This window comes from Salvelinus fontinalis, chromosome 12 (assembly GCF_029448725.1).
Source record: "Salvelinus fontinalis isolate EN_2023a chromosome 12, ASM2944872v1, whole genome shotgun sequence".
NCBI classification, from domain to species: Eukaryota; Metazoa; Chordata; class Actinopteri; order Salmoniformes; family Salmonidae; genus Salvelinus; species Salvelinus fontinalis.
The window spans coordinates 13,334,104-13,352,910 of record NC_074676.1 but is presented as its reverse complement, the minus strand read 5'-3'; the positions used below and the strand labels follow the sequence as shown (position 1 = coordinate 13,352,910).

Genomic DNA, 18,807 nt, shown 5'->3' with positions numbered 1-18,807 from the left:
GGGCTTGTGTTGACTTTATGACACTGAAGAAAAATCCTCCAGCAGAGTTTGAAAACAACCCACATTTTCCTTTTTCCAAACCAGGGATAGAGATTGGCTACCTCCTCTCTCTCTCAGGCCGTCTTGAAACATCAAATATAACAACATGCCTCTGTATCTCACTGATGAAATGCCGTGAGATAAGTGAGCACATTATGTCAATGAGGTAAATTATGAAGCGCCGGGAAAAAAAAGTTTATTCTTTGAAGTTTTCCATTAAGAAATAGCCTGTGATACGTAGGACTACTTTCACATCAAAGTCGGGAGGCTGATCCTAAAGCCATTATCTGAAGCAGTCAGGACTGGAGTGAGTAAAACTCTTTATTACAGAACATAACTGGGTTCAAATACTATTTGAAATCTTTCAAAAACAGCGTTAGCCTGCCCAGAGTGCCATATGGGCGGGGTTTGCGGTTTTTTGACTATTCTATTGGTTCCATTGTGCCAGGAAAGCTCAATCAAGCCCAGCTAAATTATTATAAATTATTTCAAGTAGTATTTGAACCCAGGTCAGTTACACATGCAGACCACACTTACTGTAGCCGGAAGTTAGCTAGCTAGCTACCGTAGGAAGTATTTTGCTACTGTGATTAGCATTAGCCTCTGGGAAGCTGCTGCTGACTTTCCCTTTCGTTCCAGACAAACTTGGGTCCATATGCTTAGGGATACCTTCTTAAACTCCTGCCAGTCTCACCTAATATCTAACACAGTGTGGTGAAAAAAGCCAACAGTTATTATACCAGGCTCTTGAGCAATGCCAAGCACACATCACAGATCAAACTCCAACCCCTACCCTGTCACACACAGACACACACCCTGTTCAGTATGTCTGCATTAGGGATGCAACTGTAGGGCAGAGGCTTTTGGTTAACTCATGCGGACTCTCCCCAGCTTGCTCCAGCTTACTCTACAGAGCAAAGGAGAGGTTTGAAGCAAAGTCTATCTATGGTTCTAGGTTCCATATTTTGTTATTGAACAGATAGGACAATAGTGTGAATACAGAAAAGAGTTTGAGTCAAAGGGCAGTGGGCTGGATGCAAACCCACGCCAGGAACTGGCATACACGTGTGCCCACACTAACCGCTGGACCACACAGGCCATCTCTCTGCAGACTGCCTTTTAATGATTCTCATTTCTACTACTCTCTCAGGAATGGGCTGGGGAATGTTAGGTGGTGGGGTCAGGCCAAAGGTCAAAGGAAAAGTAAATTATGTACAGTATATTGTCCTTCTGCTGCTGCAGGATCAGCCTTCTATATATCCTCATTATATCTCTCTCATTCTCTCTTTCTCTACTTCTCTCCTGCTCTCCTTCTATCCCTCTCTCATAAACACCCTATGCAACAGGTGTGTTTGGGATTTGATAATGTGTGTGTGCAGAGAGAGTGCAGACCAGCCCTGTGGTACAGTCTAAAATCATGGTGACAACTCTACTTCTATACGTTAAAGAGCTTGGGCTCTCCTGCCTCTGACACAGAGTAGGTAGGGAAGAGCAGAGAGGCAGCTGGAGTTAGACAGGTAGGCAAGACAGGAAGGGTAGACAAGGAGGCAGACAGGTTGGGAAGACAGGTGCTTTAGCGTAGTCAGAGAGACATACCACGAGAAAAGATAGTCAGACAGGTACTTTATGGTAGACAGAGGAGTCAGACAGAAAGGACAGACAGGAGGAACATAGGGATGCAGCAGGCTGAGATCTCTTTATCAGGTCTTATATCACTTCCTGGTGTCTGGCTCCAGCTCCAGCGTTGGGCACAGAGCCAAGGTGCTTTGATTTCCTCAGACAGGACCAGGGAGCACCAGACACCATCTTCGATATTTCAGTATGGCAGAATGTGTAGGTGCTATTACGCCCACTGAGCATGGACTTTATTACTGGCCTGTCTCTCACAGGGAGAGGGAGTGTGTGGCTGTGGGGTTACACACACACACACACACACACACACACACACACACACACACACACACACACACACCAGCTTGCTGCTTACCTGCACTACCAAGATGCACATGCCAATGGTTCCCATGAGATGCTTATTGTCATCGAGCCACTCCTCCACCTTCTCATAGCAGCCCTAGGGGACAGAGGGACAACAATAGAACTGTGAGCGGACACTAGAAGAAAGATAGACTAGGGGGTGATGGAGGAAATATGGAAGAACAGTAAAAGTCACTCGATGGAGATAAATAACGGTCTGTCAAAAACAGCAATTGAAAAGCACTTTGGATCGTTCAATTTTGAATATGGCAAGACATTTAATATTTCGGACGCACAAGGTTGTTGGGGAGAGAAAGAGACACAGTAAAATCACTGAAGTGGCCCTTCTGTAGCTATCATCTCTGGTTCATGCATACTGTAAGATGTTATCAATCACAGGTTCATTCACAGGTCACTACTACTTGAAAAAGTTTGGCATGGGCACTCAAATCCTCAAAACGTTCTACAGCTGTACCATTGAGAGCATATTGACTGGCTGCATCGCTGCCTGGTATGGCAATAGCACCGCCATTGATCGCGTGGCACTACAGGGGGTGGTGCGGACAACTCAGTACATCACTGGGGCCGAGCTCCCTGCCATTCAGGACATCTGTACCAGGCGGTGTGGAAGGAAGGCCCGGAAAATCGTTTAAGCCATAGACTCTACTAAATGTAAAACTATATAAAACTAAACTAAATATATTCACGTCACCAAATTATTGATTAAAACACACTGTTTTGCAATTAAGATCTACAGTTGCCTTAACAGCACTCTGTAGGGTAGCACCATGGTTTGGCCGGAGGACAGTTCGCTTCCGTCCTCCTCTGGGTACATTGACTTCAATACAAAACCTAGGAGGTTCGTGGTTCTCACCCCCTTCCATAGATTTGCATAGTAATTATCAGAACTTCCGGAGGACGTCCTCCAACCTATCAGAGCTCTTGCAGCTTGAACTGACCTGTTGTCCACCCAATCAAAGGATCAGAGAATGAATCTAGTACTGAAAGCAAAAGTACAGCTAGCTAGCACCACAGTGCATAAGATTTGGTGAGTAGTTGACTCAAAGAGAGAGAAAGACAATAGTTGAACAGTTTTGAACAAATTAATTTCTTCAAAAATGAAGGAGAAGCGAGAGAGAGAGTTAGCTACTGTATATTTAATATTTTTTTCACTTTCACTACTTAGCTAGCGAATGCAGATAGCTAGTTTAGCCTACTCAAACATCCGGCTCAAACAGAGAGGGATGCTATGTTAGTTATGCATATGGCTATCCAACACTTGAAATTTGCCAAGTCAAGGTAAGCTTTTGGTTGTATTTATTTCTTGCCACCGGGGCCCGCCGGTGTAACTGCTAACCTCCTTGCTGACTGTACACTGTACTGCATGATTGTAGCGGGTTTACTAACGTGTTAGTTCTAGTAGCTATTTTGACTATGACGTTATAATATGGAGACAGCGATGTAGGCTGTGTGTAGCGGTCACAGACAGCTGATGTGTTGTGCACTGAGGTCCACAAGCGAAGGGTGAGAGGAGGAGAGCGCATAGATGCGAGATGAAATCATACAATTATCAAAGGGATCATGCTACAGTATGTGGCTGCTATGAAAGTGAATTATATTTGCGTGTGATCTGTTGAAATACGTTTCTTAAACGGAAGCAAACGGAATGAAACGGGGATAAACATACCTGAATTTGTCCAATAGAAACTCTCGTTGCAACTGTTGGGCTAATGATTACACCCTAGATCAGCTAGATGCAGGCAAGAGTGAGCAAGGCAGTATTGAATGTGTCAATGTCTGTCACCTTGGTTACTCAAATTTCTCTCGACCTGTACACCTAGCGTACGTTGTAAACTTGCATTCATAAGCTAGGTTGTAGCAACCTCATGATGGGTATGGGGGAAATTAAAGAATCATGTAGTAGCCTAAACCTATCCATGTTACATTGAACTGGTTGAATGGAATATGAATGACAGTCATCCAATATGCTGTAATAGAAATAAGGCCAAACTCATAACAAAATTATTGTCCTCCCTTATCTTAAAAGGAACCGACCACCACTGCTCAACACATATGCACACCCACTCACATACAAGCTGCTGCTACTCTGTTTATCTTATATCCTGTTGCCTAGTCACCTTACACCTATACATATCTTCCTCCTTCACTCCAGTATCCCTGCACATTGTAAATATGGTACTGGAACTGACCCTGTATATAGTACCCTTACTTACTTACTTACTTACTGTGTCTTTCATATTTCTTCATATTTCTCATGTTTTTTCTAGTATTACATTGTTATTGATTATTGCATTGTTAGGTAGAGCTTGTACGAAAGGCATTTCACTGTACTTGTACATGTGAAATTAAAACGTGAAACTACTATCTCCATGTGGTGGGGTTTGCACTCGATAACACAGCCACAAAGTCAGATTGCCACAAAATTGGCTGTGGAAAATGTAAGGTTAAGGTTAGGCATATGGTTAGCAGTGTGGTTAAGGTTAAGGTTAGGCATAAGGTTAGCAGTGTGGTTAAAGTTAAGGTTAGGTTTAAAATCATATTAAAATCAAATAGAGAAATTGTAGAAATGGGCAGGATTTAGCCATAATTGAGTAAAGCTATGCTTTGGGACCTGCTGGACACCCCAGCTGGTCACCAGTGCTGGAAACATCTGCCCTACAATCAACGGCCAGGCCATCTACCTGTCTGTCCTCTGTCATCTCCAACCTAGGAGTCAAGTTTGATTCTTCTCTGCCCTTCGATGCCCACATAAAACAAATATGTAGATGTTTTTTCATCTTAAAAATATTGCCGGGTTCATACCATCACTCTCCCAGCCAAATGCAGAGAAACTCATTCACGCCTTCCTATTCTCTCGGATTGACTACAGCAATGCGCTGTTAGACGGGCCTCCCAGCCAAATCACTACAGAGGCTACAACTAATCCAGAACAGTGCTGCCAGGGTCCTGACCAGGACCAAGAAGTCAAACAACATCACCCCGATCCTGGCCCAATGCCACTGGCTACTGGTCACCTACAGGATCGATGTCAAAGTTCTTGTGCTTGTATTTAAAGCCTTGAATGGATTGAGCCCCACCTCAATCAGCTTCGCACTCTCTGCTCCAGTTCCTAAAACACATCTCTGAACTATGGGGGACTGAGCCTTCTGCTCCCTTGCTCCCTTGGAATGCTCTCCCTGGCCATCTGAGAGCTTCTCCATCACTCTGAACTTTTAAAATGGGCCTTAAAACCCACTTCTACAGACTGTCTTTTTCATTTTTATTTTGCTTTCCTCCATAGAGCTTTGAGACAACTCTGGAATGAAATGCTCTATTCAAATGAAATGTGTTATTATTAGGATGTATTATTATAATTTTGACATTGTGGCTGTGTTAACTAGTGACAACCATGTGGCGGGGAAGTTAGTGTCAGTTTCAGCTGTTACAATAAGATGGGTTGGCTGACAATGTCACGAAAACAATGTGCGTGCTTCCATGGGGCAGAAGTCAGCATGTTGTTGTGATTCTGGAAGGCCAGATTGCTAGCAAGAATCACAAGAAACTGCCATGTGGGGAATCGTTTCCCCCATGTTATTGATACCATATCTTCTTTTGAGGTGTTTTGACTGATTTCATGTCAATGCTAATATGGAAAAAATTTGCTAGCTAGCGAACTGTAACGATGTATTTGAGAGATAAGTGGTCATTCTGCAAATGTATTGCCAACTAGTATCTAATAATAATAACACTTAAATAATAATAATAATAATACGTTGTTGTACAACTACTAATAGACCTAGAACTAATAAAAACGACTGTTAGAACTATTAATACAACTAATAAAACAAAACAAAAAAAACAAAAATACCTATAATATATAGTATACTGTACACATACATACACGCACATTTACAAGTATCTTCACATGGTGATGTTTCTATTAGTTAAAAACACAAACAGTTTGTTCTTAACATTTGAAAAGGGGCTTTCTATTGCAAAGATTTACATGGAACTCAAAACCATCTTTAGGCACACTGCAGTACAGATATGGAGGGAACATGTAGACTCTGAAGTTTTGTGCTGTAAAATCTAACTGCTGTTTTAGGCAAAATGAAAGCAAAAGTTCACACGGTGACCAAAATTCAAAGTAAGCAATGTTAGGCTACTTAAACTCTAAATGATGTTCAGAACAATACAATCCTTATCTCAACACACTTGCAAAGTAACTATTGTATAGTCATTTGAAATATATACTTCTTTTAGATACACCTTTTTTCTGAGCAGAAGGAATCTGTGCACTCTTCGATTGGCACTAGAAGAGCCGAGTGAGTCAATTTTTACGTCATGCCACCCTCCGTCCTTGACTTTTCCTATATAAGTCTATTTAACTCAAATATATTGTCACAAACGGAATGTGTTATAAGCAGATTTAAGAGGATTTTTTGTATATATCTTTTTTTTGCGCAAAAAAAAAAACTTTTTCAAATCCTCCTACATAGTTACATGCATGTAAGATGTTTTGATTTCTATATATTATCAGAAAGAGCAGATTATGAGGGTACCAAAACCCTTATCATTGCCAAATAACTCTCAAAATTAAAGAGATAAGCTCTATTTCAAAATAAAACGTTTTCCAAGAATAACCACTGTTCCATGCATTCCAAACCTGAGCATGTGCCACAGTAAGTAAACTATTGAAAATGCTATTGTTGTAACGGCAGCCTTCCTCCTCTTCGTCTGAAGAGGAGGTGTAGCAGGGATCGGACCAAGACGCAGCGTAGTTCGTGCTCAACATATTTAATTAAGACGATAAACGTGAACACTTACACAATACAAAAATAACAAACGTGGCAAACCGAAAAAGTCCTCTCTGTTGAAACGAACACAAAGACAGGAAACAACCACCCACAAAATCCCAACACAAAACAAGCCACCTAAATATGATACCCAATCAGAGACAACACAAAACACCTGCCTCTGATTGAGAACCATATTAGGCCAAACATAGAAACAGACAAACTAGACACACAACATAGAATGCCCACCCAGCTCACGTCCTGATCAACACTAAAACAAGTAAAACACACAAGAACTATGGTCAGAACGTGACAATTGTGTTTAAAAAAAATGTTTCTTCATATTCTGATGTTACTCAAGACCTTCATAAACACTGAAAATATATAATTTTTCCGATACCATATATGAAATGTATTTATTACATTGTTGGGTAAAAGGGTCATTGGGTCAAAGGGCCTGGCTTTTCTGGTATTAAAATGCTCTTTGGTTTCCCATGCTTGTGACATTGATAACATTTGATTGTTTAATATATGACCTATAGGCCTCCAATTTATTCCAGAGGATTCACATCTCATGACAGTGACTGCCCTGTGCCCGCCTGGTGTCCAGTGCGCCCACTCACCCGTGTCCAGAACATGTTGGTGGAGTTGCGTCCGCACTCCTGGTAGTGCTCCTGGCAGCAGCGGTCGGGCACCACCTTCTCCTTGAGGGCCTCGTGCCAATCTGTGTACCCTACCACCCCACAGCACTTCCACTGCAAGACACACATACGGAGGGGGACAGCAGAAGTTAGTGCTACCTGTCTGTGCGTCCAAAGAGTCCTTAAAACAATTCTGATAAATACGGCAGTAAGTTAGTCTATTGTAATTCCGTATGTACGCTCCCTGTAAGATGCTGTCCCTTAAGATGCTGTATCTTAGGTAGTAGCCCATAGCATATTCCAAGAAACAGTATGGATGTTCCATACCGGCTGTTCTGTTAATTCAACCATCCATGGTAATTACAGCAAAAATGGTTTCAGGTGAAGGCTTCGCTATAAATCCATTTATGCACTATCCTGAGGTGAACTTGAGTCCACATTGAAGTTATTTTGCTGTTTTACATGTGAAAGTGGATTGTTCATGAATGGTCATGATCCTAGAATGTCACATGCTACATACCTCTGCTTGAATGATGTTCCATGCGTTCCTGAGGCCCACATTGTTGTCTGTGTTGTACAGAGACAAGCCATCCTTCAGGTCCTGCTTGGCATTCTCGCTGACCTGATGACAGATAACACAACACACACAAACCTTGGTTAGATAGATGGCTTCAGGTGACCTAGAAATCTGTCAGACACATTGGATTATGCCGCATATCATTTGTTAAATGTGAAGGTTTGACTTTGACGTCGCTCGATTCCCTCCACTGAGCTTACATTTAAATATGCCTTTTGGCATAGCTATTGCGTTTTCCTCTCGACTGGATCTTAACAATACGATCAGTGCTCATGTCATTTCTAATGGATATAAATATTTCATCACACGTGTTAATGAGATTATTGCATACAATCTATGCTTGGCTTTTCCAGAGCAGCCGTGTATGCCTAGAGGGCTGGGAAACTACCATGGAAGATTGAAGGCGGTGTGCAGAGATGGGAGTCATTATATGGAGGAATGATACTGTGTCTGTAAGAGGAGTGCGTGCTGGTCTTACAGGAGATAAAAAAGGCAATTTGTTTCATATTGAAATCTTAAAGCATAAGCACCATGTCTGTAGAAGTTCAAGATGTCCCCCCATTGACATGAATGGCACAGTAACCGTGCCAACGCTGTCAGTGGAAGTTACAACCCGCTGGGCACACCGCGTCATTTCAACATGGAAATGTGGGTAATATTTGGTTGAGACGTTGATCAATGAGACTTTAACTTTTATTCCCCCACAATAACAAAAAAACACAGAAGTTTGTTGAATTCCTTATGTGTTATCTGTCACTATGCTTTCAACCATCTAAAAGGACAACCAGTTTCCAATGGAAAACAATGGTGTCATCTAAATGTGTTATTCCTGCGCTTTCAACCATTTAAAAGCACAACAAACAGATATTTTGTATTTATACTTCATGTGTTTTCTCACTGTGCTTCATCACAACCAAATGACATGTACATTGCTGTTGATATTACATTGAAAATACATATTGCAAGTGATCGATGCTGTTTGAGATTCTGCACAGATTATTGTAGCAAAAGATCTCCACAGACCTGCAACCTTTGAATGCTATCTTGAACGTGCACGCTTTCTATGATTAGGCCTACATTAGAAAACATTTATAATTACATTAACCTCAAAATGTGGCTATGGATGTGTTACTCATTTTAAGGTTGAATAAATACTGTTACATTAGTTTGTAAGATAACCTTTACTTTAGGCTATTTACTGTCTTACAAAAGTCATATCGAAATGTGTTTGGTTGACTCAACCAAATTTCAACTTTTAAAATCTGTTTTTTATAATGTTAAATATTAAATAATCACTGTCTAATATATCAGTGTGCGTTTATTTCATGAAAATAACTCCTAATATGATATTATATCATTTATTTCCCTGAGCCTCCTTTTGCCATTGAAATGCTCAGTCTGATCATGTGGGCATGTTGATACATTTATTTACATACACAGCCCTAATTGGCGGATAGGATCATCTAGACTCTAGAGAGTATGGGTAGGCAACTAGATTCAGCAACAGGCCAATTTTTGTCCGAGACTATGGTTGGGGGGCCGGAAAATAATTATAATATTTTATAAACTGCAAATTGACAACAACTAAGCCCAAAAATATATTACATCTGAAAATAACAATAATGTCATAGCTTGACTACATTGAGACATACATTTTATTTGTGGGAATATATTTACTCAATTAAAACAAATTTTTCGATGAATTCCTGTTGATTTTTCAGTCATTTTTGATACAAAAATACAAAACAAATACAGGAAAAGAATCACGTTTTTGATTGCACTGACACTTTATGGGAAATGTATCTAATGCTTGGATAGTTTCATCTGAGCCACTGGCTTAATCCTATTCTTTAAATGACTACTTAGGGATTTTGGTAATTAGGCCCTTTATCGACTTCCCCAGAGTCAGAGGAACTTGCGGATATAATTTTTATGTCTCTGCATGTAGTTTGCTAACTAGCGCTAGTGCAATTGATAACTAGCATTAGCACAATGACTGGACGTCTATGAGTATCTGCTAATGCGAAACTACCTCCAACTTCCTTCATACTGGACACAGAGATAAAAATGGTATCCACGAGTTCATCTGACTCTGGGGAAGTAGGTAGATAACGGCCCTGATTGCCAAAATCACAAAACGTGTTTTTTTGGTTTAGTTAGAGATGTGAATCAAACATATCATTTGTTAACTTGTCGACAAGTTAATAGGCTATTTACTGCATTTCAAAAGTGATAAAGATTTGTGTTTTGTTGTCGATGCAACCAAATATCAACATTTGAAGGAGATGTATATTTTGTTCCACTGACTTAGTCTGACTTTAATTCCAGTTTGTCTACAAATTAATAATTGATATGCTGGATTCACGTCTCAACCAAAAATCTAAGTTAAAGAATATGACTAAATCAAATCAAACTTTATTTAAAGGGCATCTGGTGATATTTAGTTGCGTTGACAACCAAACACAATTCAATATCCAGTTTGTCTACAAATGAATAACTGCTATGTTGGATTCACGTCTCCATATCAGAATCAAAGTTAAAGAATAGGACTAAATCCTATTCTTTTAATTCGATTTAATCCTATTCTTTAACTTAGATTTTTGGTTCAGATGGTGACGTGAATCCAACATTTGAATTATTAACCTGAAGATTAAATGAGAAATTAACCAAAGGTTGAAACCCTAGGACATGTATTGTCTGTTTTTAGTTGAACCCTGGGTTGAATTGAAGCAATAGCTGTTGATGACTTTGCAAATGCGATATACGCCTAAATAGTATCATTGATGATACAGTATATGACTTATAAAACATGGTTACATTTCATTTGCTCTGTTATACCTACCCTTTGGAATGACTTCGATAGCAACAGTGAGATCTCTCAATAATCATTCTCAAGATAGCACATTGGCAGTGGCGATTTTATCATTTAAATCTTGGTGGGGCAAACAAACACAAAAATTGCCAGGATGAATGCCAGCAAAGCCACTACACAACACAATACTCAACAAATACCTTAATTGCACTATAACGGTGACAAACAGTGCCCACAAACTCTTAGGGCCTACATAAAGCTGTCCCAACAGCAGAGTCCCAACACCTTACCACTGCTACACCTGGCTATCAGTGGAGCCTTGTCTGACAGCGAAACAGTTCATTCAGTCTCATTTACTGTCTTTTAAAAAAACATAGCGGATATGGCTGACTTTCTTAAACAAATGTGGTTTCTACTGACAATTGAGATGTACAAACTATGGCATAAGGGGACGACAAGCGGATAAGAGGCAATCCATAATTTCGATTAAGACATTAATGATCGAGCTAAGGATGGAATAAGTCAAAATAACTATTTGTTCAGCACTTTTGAAATGTATAGCAACAGAATTCAGAACATGGGCCGTTCTTACAGCATTCTCCCTGTACACCAAGTCAGAACCGTAGGATAAATAATGGGGGCATATAAGCAGACAATGAAAGCTGTTGAAATTTCACCCATAAAATAACAGTTTACGTTGATTCCTTTTTGCAAATTCAATGTATTTTCCACCTAGATTCCACGTCACAATATGTAGACAAATTACGTTGAAACAACGTTGATTTGACCAGTTTGTGCCCATTGGGAAGGCGATGAAGTGTGCCTGTCCTCTCTAATCTACACTCTTACACGAAACACTAACAGACTAGTGTGCCTCTCCTCTCTAATCTACACTCTTAGATGAAACACTAACAGACTGACTGGGGAGAAGTTGAACATTGTTATTATAGAGGGGCATGCTGTATAGCAAGAGGGGGTAATTATTATGGTTCAGGCATCAAAATACACTTCTGGCTCGACAGGAATTGAGCAGCTGGAGAATAACACTTATAATGACACTCGGGTCTTGCTGAGGACATTCAAATATCAGATTCCCCTTTTGCAAGACCAGAAGAAGCCCCCTTATATTCAGTGTCACAGTGAGCGAAACACAGCAAAACTTTTGAACTCGTTTTTCTCGAGAGGTGATTCGTTATCGGTGTGGGGAAAAAACACAGAATTTCTCTACCATAACGGGCATAAATAAACTATTTGCTGAGTTAATCATAAAAGAGGAATTCACTTTTTCAGAATAATTATAATTTCACAAAAAAAGGCGAAGTAATTATTCATTATTCATAACCCACTTAAATTCTCCCAAACTTTTGAAATAAAATTTGCATCATTTCAAATCATCATTTTTTTCTCTCAAAGTAGAGCAGTGTATCTGTATTGTTCCTCATCAGCGTGAAGGCATCGTCATATCTGTCATTGTGCAGGAAAATGAGATGAAAAGCACCATAATCTATCTCTACCTCTCTCAGCCCCATCTCCATCTCTCCTCTCCTCCACGAGTCTCTCTCACTCCTCATTACTCCTCCCCACAGCTACACAATCACAGGAGAGAACAGGGGACCAGTCATCTTCTGAGCCCAAAAGCCCATTTTCTTTCTTTCCACCCTCCCTCCATTGTACGTGTGAGAGTCTTCGATATGTCTTGAAATGCAACATAATGATCTAGTTTTTACCACCGCTAACAAGAGGCATAGAAATGACTATGAAACAAACGAAAGGCTTGATCTCTCACTGCTTTGACCTATTTTTCTCCCTTTGCAGCAGAAATGGATACAAACACTTCTTTTGTGTGAGATAGTTCTCATAACATGCTCGAATCAAGTAAGTCTATGCTGACGGTAAAATTGTTCTCTGACAGCCAAACTATGCCGTTCTTAGAGAAAACTGTCACTCATCACTCATTAACTTTCCTCAGAACCTGTCAAAATGCATCAACAGAATATCTCAAGGAGATATATTGACAGAGTGTAAAATCTCTCTCATAATGCAGCACGCTGCTGGCTTCCTTTGAGCTGCAGATCCACCTGCATCAGCAGAATAGGATGGGAGAGAGACGCCAGCCGTTGTCCTGATCCCGTCCACATTCTGATTGTACCCACATTTGTCGACAGGTGTAGACAATCAAAAGACACATTGTGATCTGATTGGGATTAGATCTTCCTGACCACCTCCGGAGGTAGTCGAAGACGCATCTTGTACGGATATCCTTGAAATGTAAACAAATCCGGATAAGGAAAGCATACGGTAAACGTCACGGTTGTATCGCCCTGACAAAAATGACACCGGCCAGTTGAATTAGATCATGGTCTTCATTAGAAACCGATGGAACAGATGCCACCATCCAATACCATGTCCAGCGCTGAATAAAATGGGCATGTAGAAATACATGTATTTCTGAAGAGATATCATCCCGAATGAGAGAAAGTGTTCTACAGTTCCCATGTCCAATGCCAGCGCAAAATCTAATATTTGAAAACATTGTAGGCTACAGAAAGGCCAAGGATTTTAATAGCAGAGTCTAAACTGAGCTATGTATTGGGGATGCATGTAGGGACGGACTAGGATGGAGCTGCAGTAGAAGAGCTCAGTGCATGGCCAGGTATAGTGTGTAGTTGACTGATTTTTCACCTGTACCTTTAGATCTAGCCAAAATGTACGGTGGGCGGGTGGTGAATAGTCTATCCCAGTTGCAAATATCAAATTAGAAAATTATTCATTGGTATTATAATACAATCCTCAATTTTATTCTATTCTATTCTCTGAATCTTTGAGCATTTTCCAGCTATCAATAAAGTGCAGAAGATGTCCAAACAGGGGCACAATATAATGTAGGCTTCAATACGAAGGACTCTTTAGCTTACATTGACACTGACACTTTATTCATATATAAAGCCATGTGCTTTACATGCGTGCTCCTTTGCAGTTTTTATCGATTGCCACTCTTATTCATTATTTTTCATAATTTGACCATGCGTCTTGCTATAGGTTATCATCAAGGTTCCGTTAGCAACTTTTCACTCACTGATCAATGATTTGGAGGAAACTAAACCACGGTCATTCTCCCAGCATGTCACTCTTTCCCCTTCGGTACTGTTTAGGGATAAAGCCTATTAAAGGATATTTACAGTACACGATTACAATATAAAGACAACGTCATCCTTGCGTAAAGAACAACCCTGCCCAGACCTGTTTGATACGCCATTCGGAGATGCACTTTGTAAAATAAGAATTTGTTCTAAACTGACCTGCCTAGTTAAATAAAGATAACATAAATAAATGGCTAATTTAGGGAAGGGACCATTTTAGCTGGCTAGCCACTGGAGAACAACAACAATTCAACAACGAGATGCAACAATTCAAGTTTTTTCTGTCGACGTATTTCTCTTGATAAGATTGAAGCCAAATCCAAACGGCATCCCGCTGACACTTGTTTTTGGTGACCAGGACCAGTTGAGCTCACTCAGTTTATCTCAACGCTGATTGGGTATTATTGTATGCTTTTTTTAATCAAGGGAGGCCAAATGCTTCTTGGCTTTCCTTGCATTCAATGCTACGGGCGGCAACAATGTAATACTCTTTTTGACCAGACCGCATCAGATAGATGGCCAGCAAATACAGAGGCAGAGGGGTGCTGTTTCGCTCGCTCGGATGCTTTCTCTGGTGAGATACATTCAGCCTCTTGCAAAATTGAAGGAAAATTCTGAAAACACAGAGAGACGAAAGATAAATTATTTGATGTTTTTTTTATGGTACATTTTTTGAGGAAGCCTGGCTTCCCTTGGCAACCATGAATACACGCCACTACTGCTGTCAGAACGGGGCCCTGGGCCTGTGATGTCTGGCCCCCTGCTAGATGTCTGTGACGTGTCACACTGCAGACAGCCAGTGTGAGAGCGAGGAACACTAACACCCCCTGCCTACTAATGACTTACAGACCTGGGGGGGATGTCTGGCTACTCTGACCCCTTTGTCATGGAACACCATGCTTCTCCTCTGTGATGGAACACAATGGCTTTCTCTCTCTGGGGCTTGGGTCACTATGGCCACGTGAATGCAAGCAGATGTCAGAATACATTCTTAGTGTCAATGCTTTATAAGTAGAATATAATGTTTGAAAATGTAAACAAATATATACGAACGGCAATGAACGGGTGTCACAGGACACAAGATCAGTTGGATAACAAAGCAAGAGCTCTATCATGTAGGAACTGTCTTCCTTTATGTGTAATCATGAGTCTAAATACAAAATCTGGACTGAATCTGACTATTGGTTCTGACAATGATTGCAGATGATTTTGAGCATTAGCGTTACATACAGGGCTTTCACTGCTGTAAGAGCGTCTGCTAAATGACTAAAGTGTAAAAATGTAAACGTATTCATACCCCTTGACTTATTCCACATTTTGTTGTGTTACAGCCTGAATTCAATATTGACTAAAAACATTTTTCTCACCCATCTACACACAATACCCCATAATGAGAAAGTGAAAACATATTTTTAGAAATGTTTGCAAATTTATTGAAGATGAAATACACAAATATCTTATTTACATAAGTATTCACACCCCTGAGTCAATACATGTCATTTAAAATACCCTTGACAGTGATTACAGCTGTGAGTCTTTCTGAGTAAGTCTCTAAGAGCTTTGCACACCTGGATTGTACAATATTTGCCCAATATTCTTTTAAAAATTCTTCAAGCTCTGTCAAATTGGTTGTTGATCATTACTAGACAACCATAGTCTTGCCATAGATTTTCCAGCAGATCTAAGTCAAACTGTCACTCAGCCACTCAGGAACTCCAGTGTAAATTTGGCCTTGTGTTTTAAGTTATTGTCTTGCTGAAAGGTGAATTAATCTCCCAGTGTCTGATGGAAAGCAGGTTTTCCACTAGGATTTTGCCTCTGCTTAGCTATATTCTGTTTATATATATATATATATATATATATATATATATATATATATATATATATATATAAAAGCTCCCTAGTTTAGAGATGTACCATGGGCCTACACAGTGAATTTGGAGGAAAATCTATCCTGAAGGACTTTATGGGTCCTTGAGGCAAATGTGTGCAGCATGAAGTCTCTAGGTCAAATGGGGAGGCGGATAAGAGGGTTTAAGAGAGACTGCTTATAACGGCGCCACCTATAAGTCAATCGGTGCCATTCTTTTTGAACAAGTTACTCTTGGCCTCATGTTACTCATGGCCTCTAAGTTACCAATCTATGCTTGAGTTATTTGACCATTTCAAGGGGGGAAAAATATAAGATTAACAATATGTTTCACACCCTCTACTATATGCCCCTTTTCAAGTCATTTCACCAGATGGTAATTGAAAACAAGAATTAAAAACTCTAAATGACATAGCTAGCTAAACCTGGACAAATGAGGTTACATTAAGATAAGAGCTACAAAAATAGCTTACAACAGCTTTTTATGTATTTACCACACATCTTACAGCTTACTGTGGCCTTGAGGTGCCTTAATGCTTACTGAGGGAGAACTGTGATCAGACAACATTTCTTAGAGCTCCCCACTGTCAAATCCCCACTGTCAAATCCTACCGTAATCCCTTCAACCTGTTTCTCCTGACCTGCTCCTGCAGCATATGCTCTATCCACAGGGCACTGAACACTCCGCTACCTGGCCAGGGCTGCTACGGAGCACACCTGGGTTCAAATACTATTCAGAATGTAAAAAATACTTCTAGCGTTTGCTCTAGCCTGCCATTAATTGCCAGATGGTTTTGCCCTTTTGCTACTATTCTATTGGTTCCATTGAGACAGGCAAGATCAATCAAGCCCAGATAAAGCACTACTTTATTGAGACACAGCTACACCACCTGGGACACTCTAGGACACAGACAGACAGGCATGGGTGCCCATGCTAAGAGCTGGCACAACAACACTCAGCCAGGCTGGGTCCTCCATGGTATCAGTCACATGGGTTGAATTGGGACTGAGCGTCCCCTTTCCAGTGCTCACTTGTCACCAGATTGGGTCCTACTGTATGTTTGGAACCTGTCCCAGTGCATCACCCAGTGTCCTTTGCCAGTCCTCACATACAGTAAGACAATCAGCCAGGCTGTGTCCCAACCCATATCTGTCATATAGTTTGGAACTGGTCCCAGGGCCCCGCCCCCACCAGTCCAAATAAAATGCCTCCTAACGCTAATGGCTATGCTAGCCAGCCAGCCAGATGAAGGTGTAATCCAGCTAACCATGAATTAACTATTTAGCAGTCTTATGGCTATTTAGCAGTCTAATGGTTTGTGGTAAGAAACGGTCTCGGAGCCTGTTGGTGCTCTGGTACTGTTTGTGGGACGCCATCAGTGGGAACAGTCTATAGCTTGGGTGGCTGGACTTTTTGGCAATTTTTCGGGCCTTCCTCTGGCACCGCCTGATATAGAGGTCCTGGATGGCAGGGAGCTCACCCCCAGTGATATACCCTCTGTAGCAGTTTGCGATCAAGGATGGTGCATTTTCTATACCAAGAAGTGATGCAGCCAGTCAAGATGCTTTCGATGGTGCAGCTGTAGAACTTTTTGAGGATCCCATGCCAAATCTTTTTAGGGAGGGCGGTTGGCGCTATTTTTCGTTAAAAAAGGAACTACTGCTGCAATTATACATTTGAAATGTGTAATAGAAATATATCTATTTTAAAGTTCACCCAGAATGAGGTCACAGCGTTAGAGATGGATGGGTGTAATCTGGTCTCTGGCCTTGCCATCTACTGTAATCAGATGGTGGGTCATTGCAGGGCCAGTTTCAATGGTGAAATGTAGCATATCAGTTAGATTCCAGGCTAGAAAGCTACTTCCATACTCCAGTAAATTGACATACTCATGAACATTAGAGCATAATCACTCATGGTTTAATAATATCGAAATCTCAATTTTGGAGCCTCTATTAACAGACTGCCAAATGCTGCCAAAGTGTCTGCATGTCTGTGATTTCCAGATCAAATAGCCTTGGTAAATTAACGATTCCATCTTTTGGGAATAGGGAGAGCGTAACACGGCATACTATATTTAGGCTTCTCTCTCTCTCTCTCTCTCTCTCTCTCTCTCTCTCTCTCATATATATATATATATATATATATATATATATATATATATATATGAGAGAGAGAGAGAGAGAAATATGTCCAGGGCCTGATCTCCATTCAAATCTCAGGTACAGTAGCCTTCAGGTATGGAGTTAATGCCACAAATTCAATTTTAATTAAATTCCCTCTCCTGGTAAATTCAAATTCTCTGAATTCAGAGATAATTATATTTTTCTCAACTCCAATTGTAGATAAAACAAAAAAATACCTGTTTTAAGTGAGAAAAGGCATTTGTCTGAAAAGGGAATTCACATGAACACCACAACGCCTATTCCACCCATGCTCTACCAAGGTTTTCCAGCACACAGCTTTGACCTACTACAGTAGCTATGTTGTTATTGTAGAACTGTCCCTCGATAAGCACAGCAATTGATAAAACAGGGCCATGTTTGAAACACAAGTAGTTCTGAGCTTAATTCAATATTACTCATGTAAGCTAATAGTATCAGAAATCAGGAATGCAGACAGGCTTTATCTATCTGAGCTGCTGTGTCCAACATACCTGTTGTTATATTGGGCACCTACTGACCAAAAAAATGATGTTATTAATTAATTAGTTAATTATGATATTTTTTTTTCAATAACATGTTTTGCTAAAATAAAGGTTTAAGAAAATACAGGCATACACCACATTACTACAAGACAAAACTGCTCAATCAAGCCAGATGGCTTGCTTTCATTTAATTAAAAGCATGAGAAGGTAACGTAATGGGATAATGTTTTACTGTGGTGCGTGAAGAATCCAATACTTTACATTGCATGCGGTACAAATCACATTATTGTGGAAGCACCTCCTCTAAGAG

At 40.4% G+C, this 18,807-nt stretch overlaps 1 protein-coding gene across 5 annotated transcripts in view; it reads right to left on the bottom strand.

The window, feature by feature from the left end:
• Window positions 1-18,807, bottom strand: part of LOC129866828 (tetraspanin-9-like) — a 298,952-nt gene that overhangs the window by 6,382 nt on the left and 273,763 nt on the right. For all 5 annotated transcript variants that reach the window (XM_055939761.1, XM_055939763.1, XM_055939762.1 and 2 more), the window contains 3 exons: window positions 7,971-8,072; window positions 7,433-7,564; window positions 2,027-2,110 (listed from right to left, as the gene is read on the bottom strand). In XM_055939761.1, the coding sequence (XP_055795736.1) occupies window positions 2,027-2,110; window positions 7,433-7,564; window positions 7,971-8,072 (318 nt within the window). The remainder of the gene's footprint in view (window positions 1-2,026; window positions 2,111-7,432; window positions 7,565-7,970; window positions 8,073-18,807) is intronic.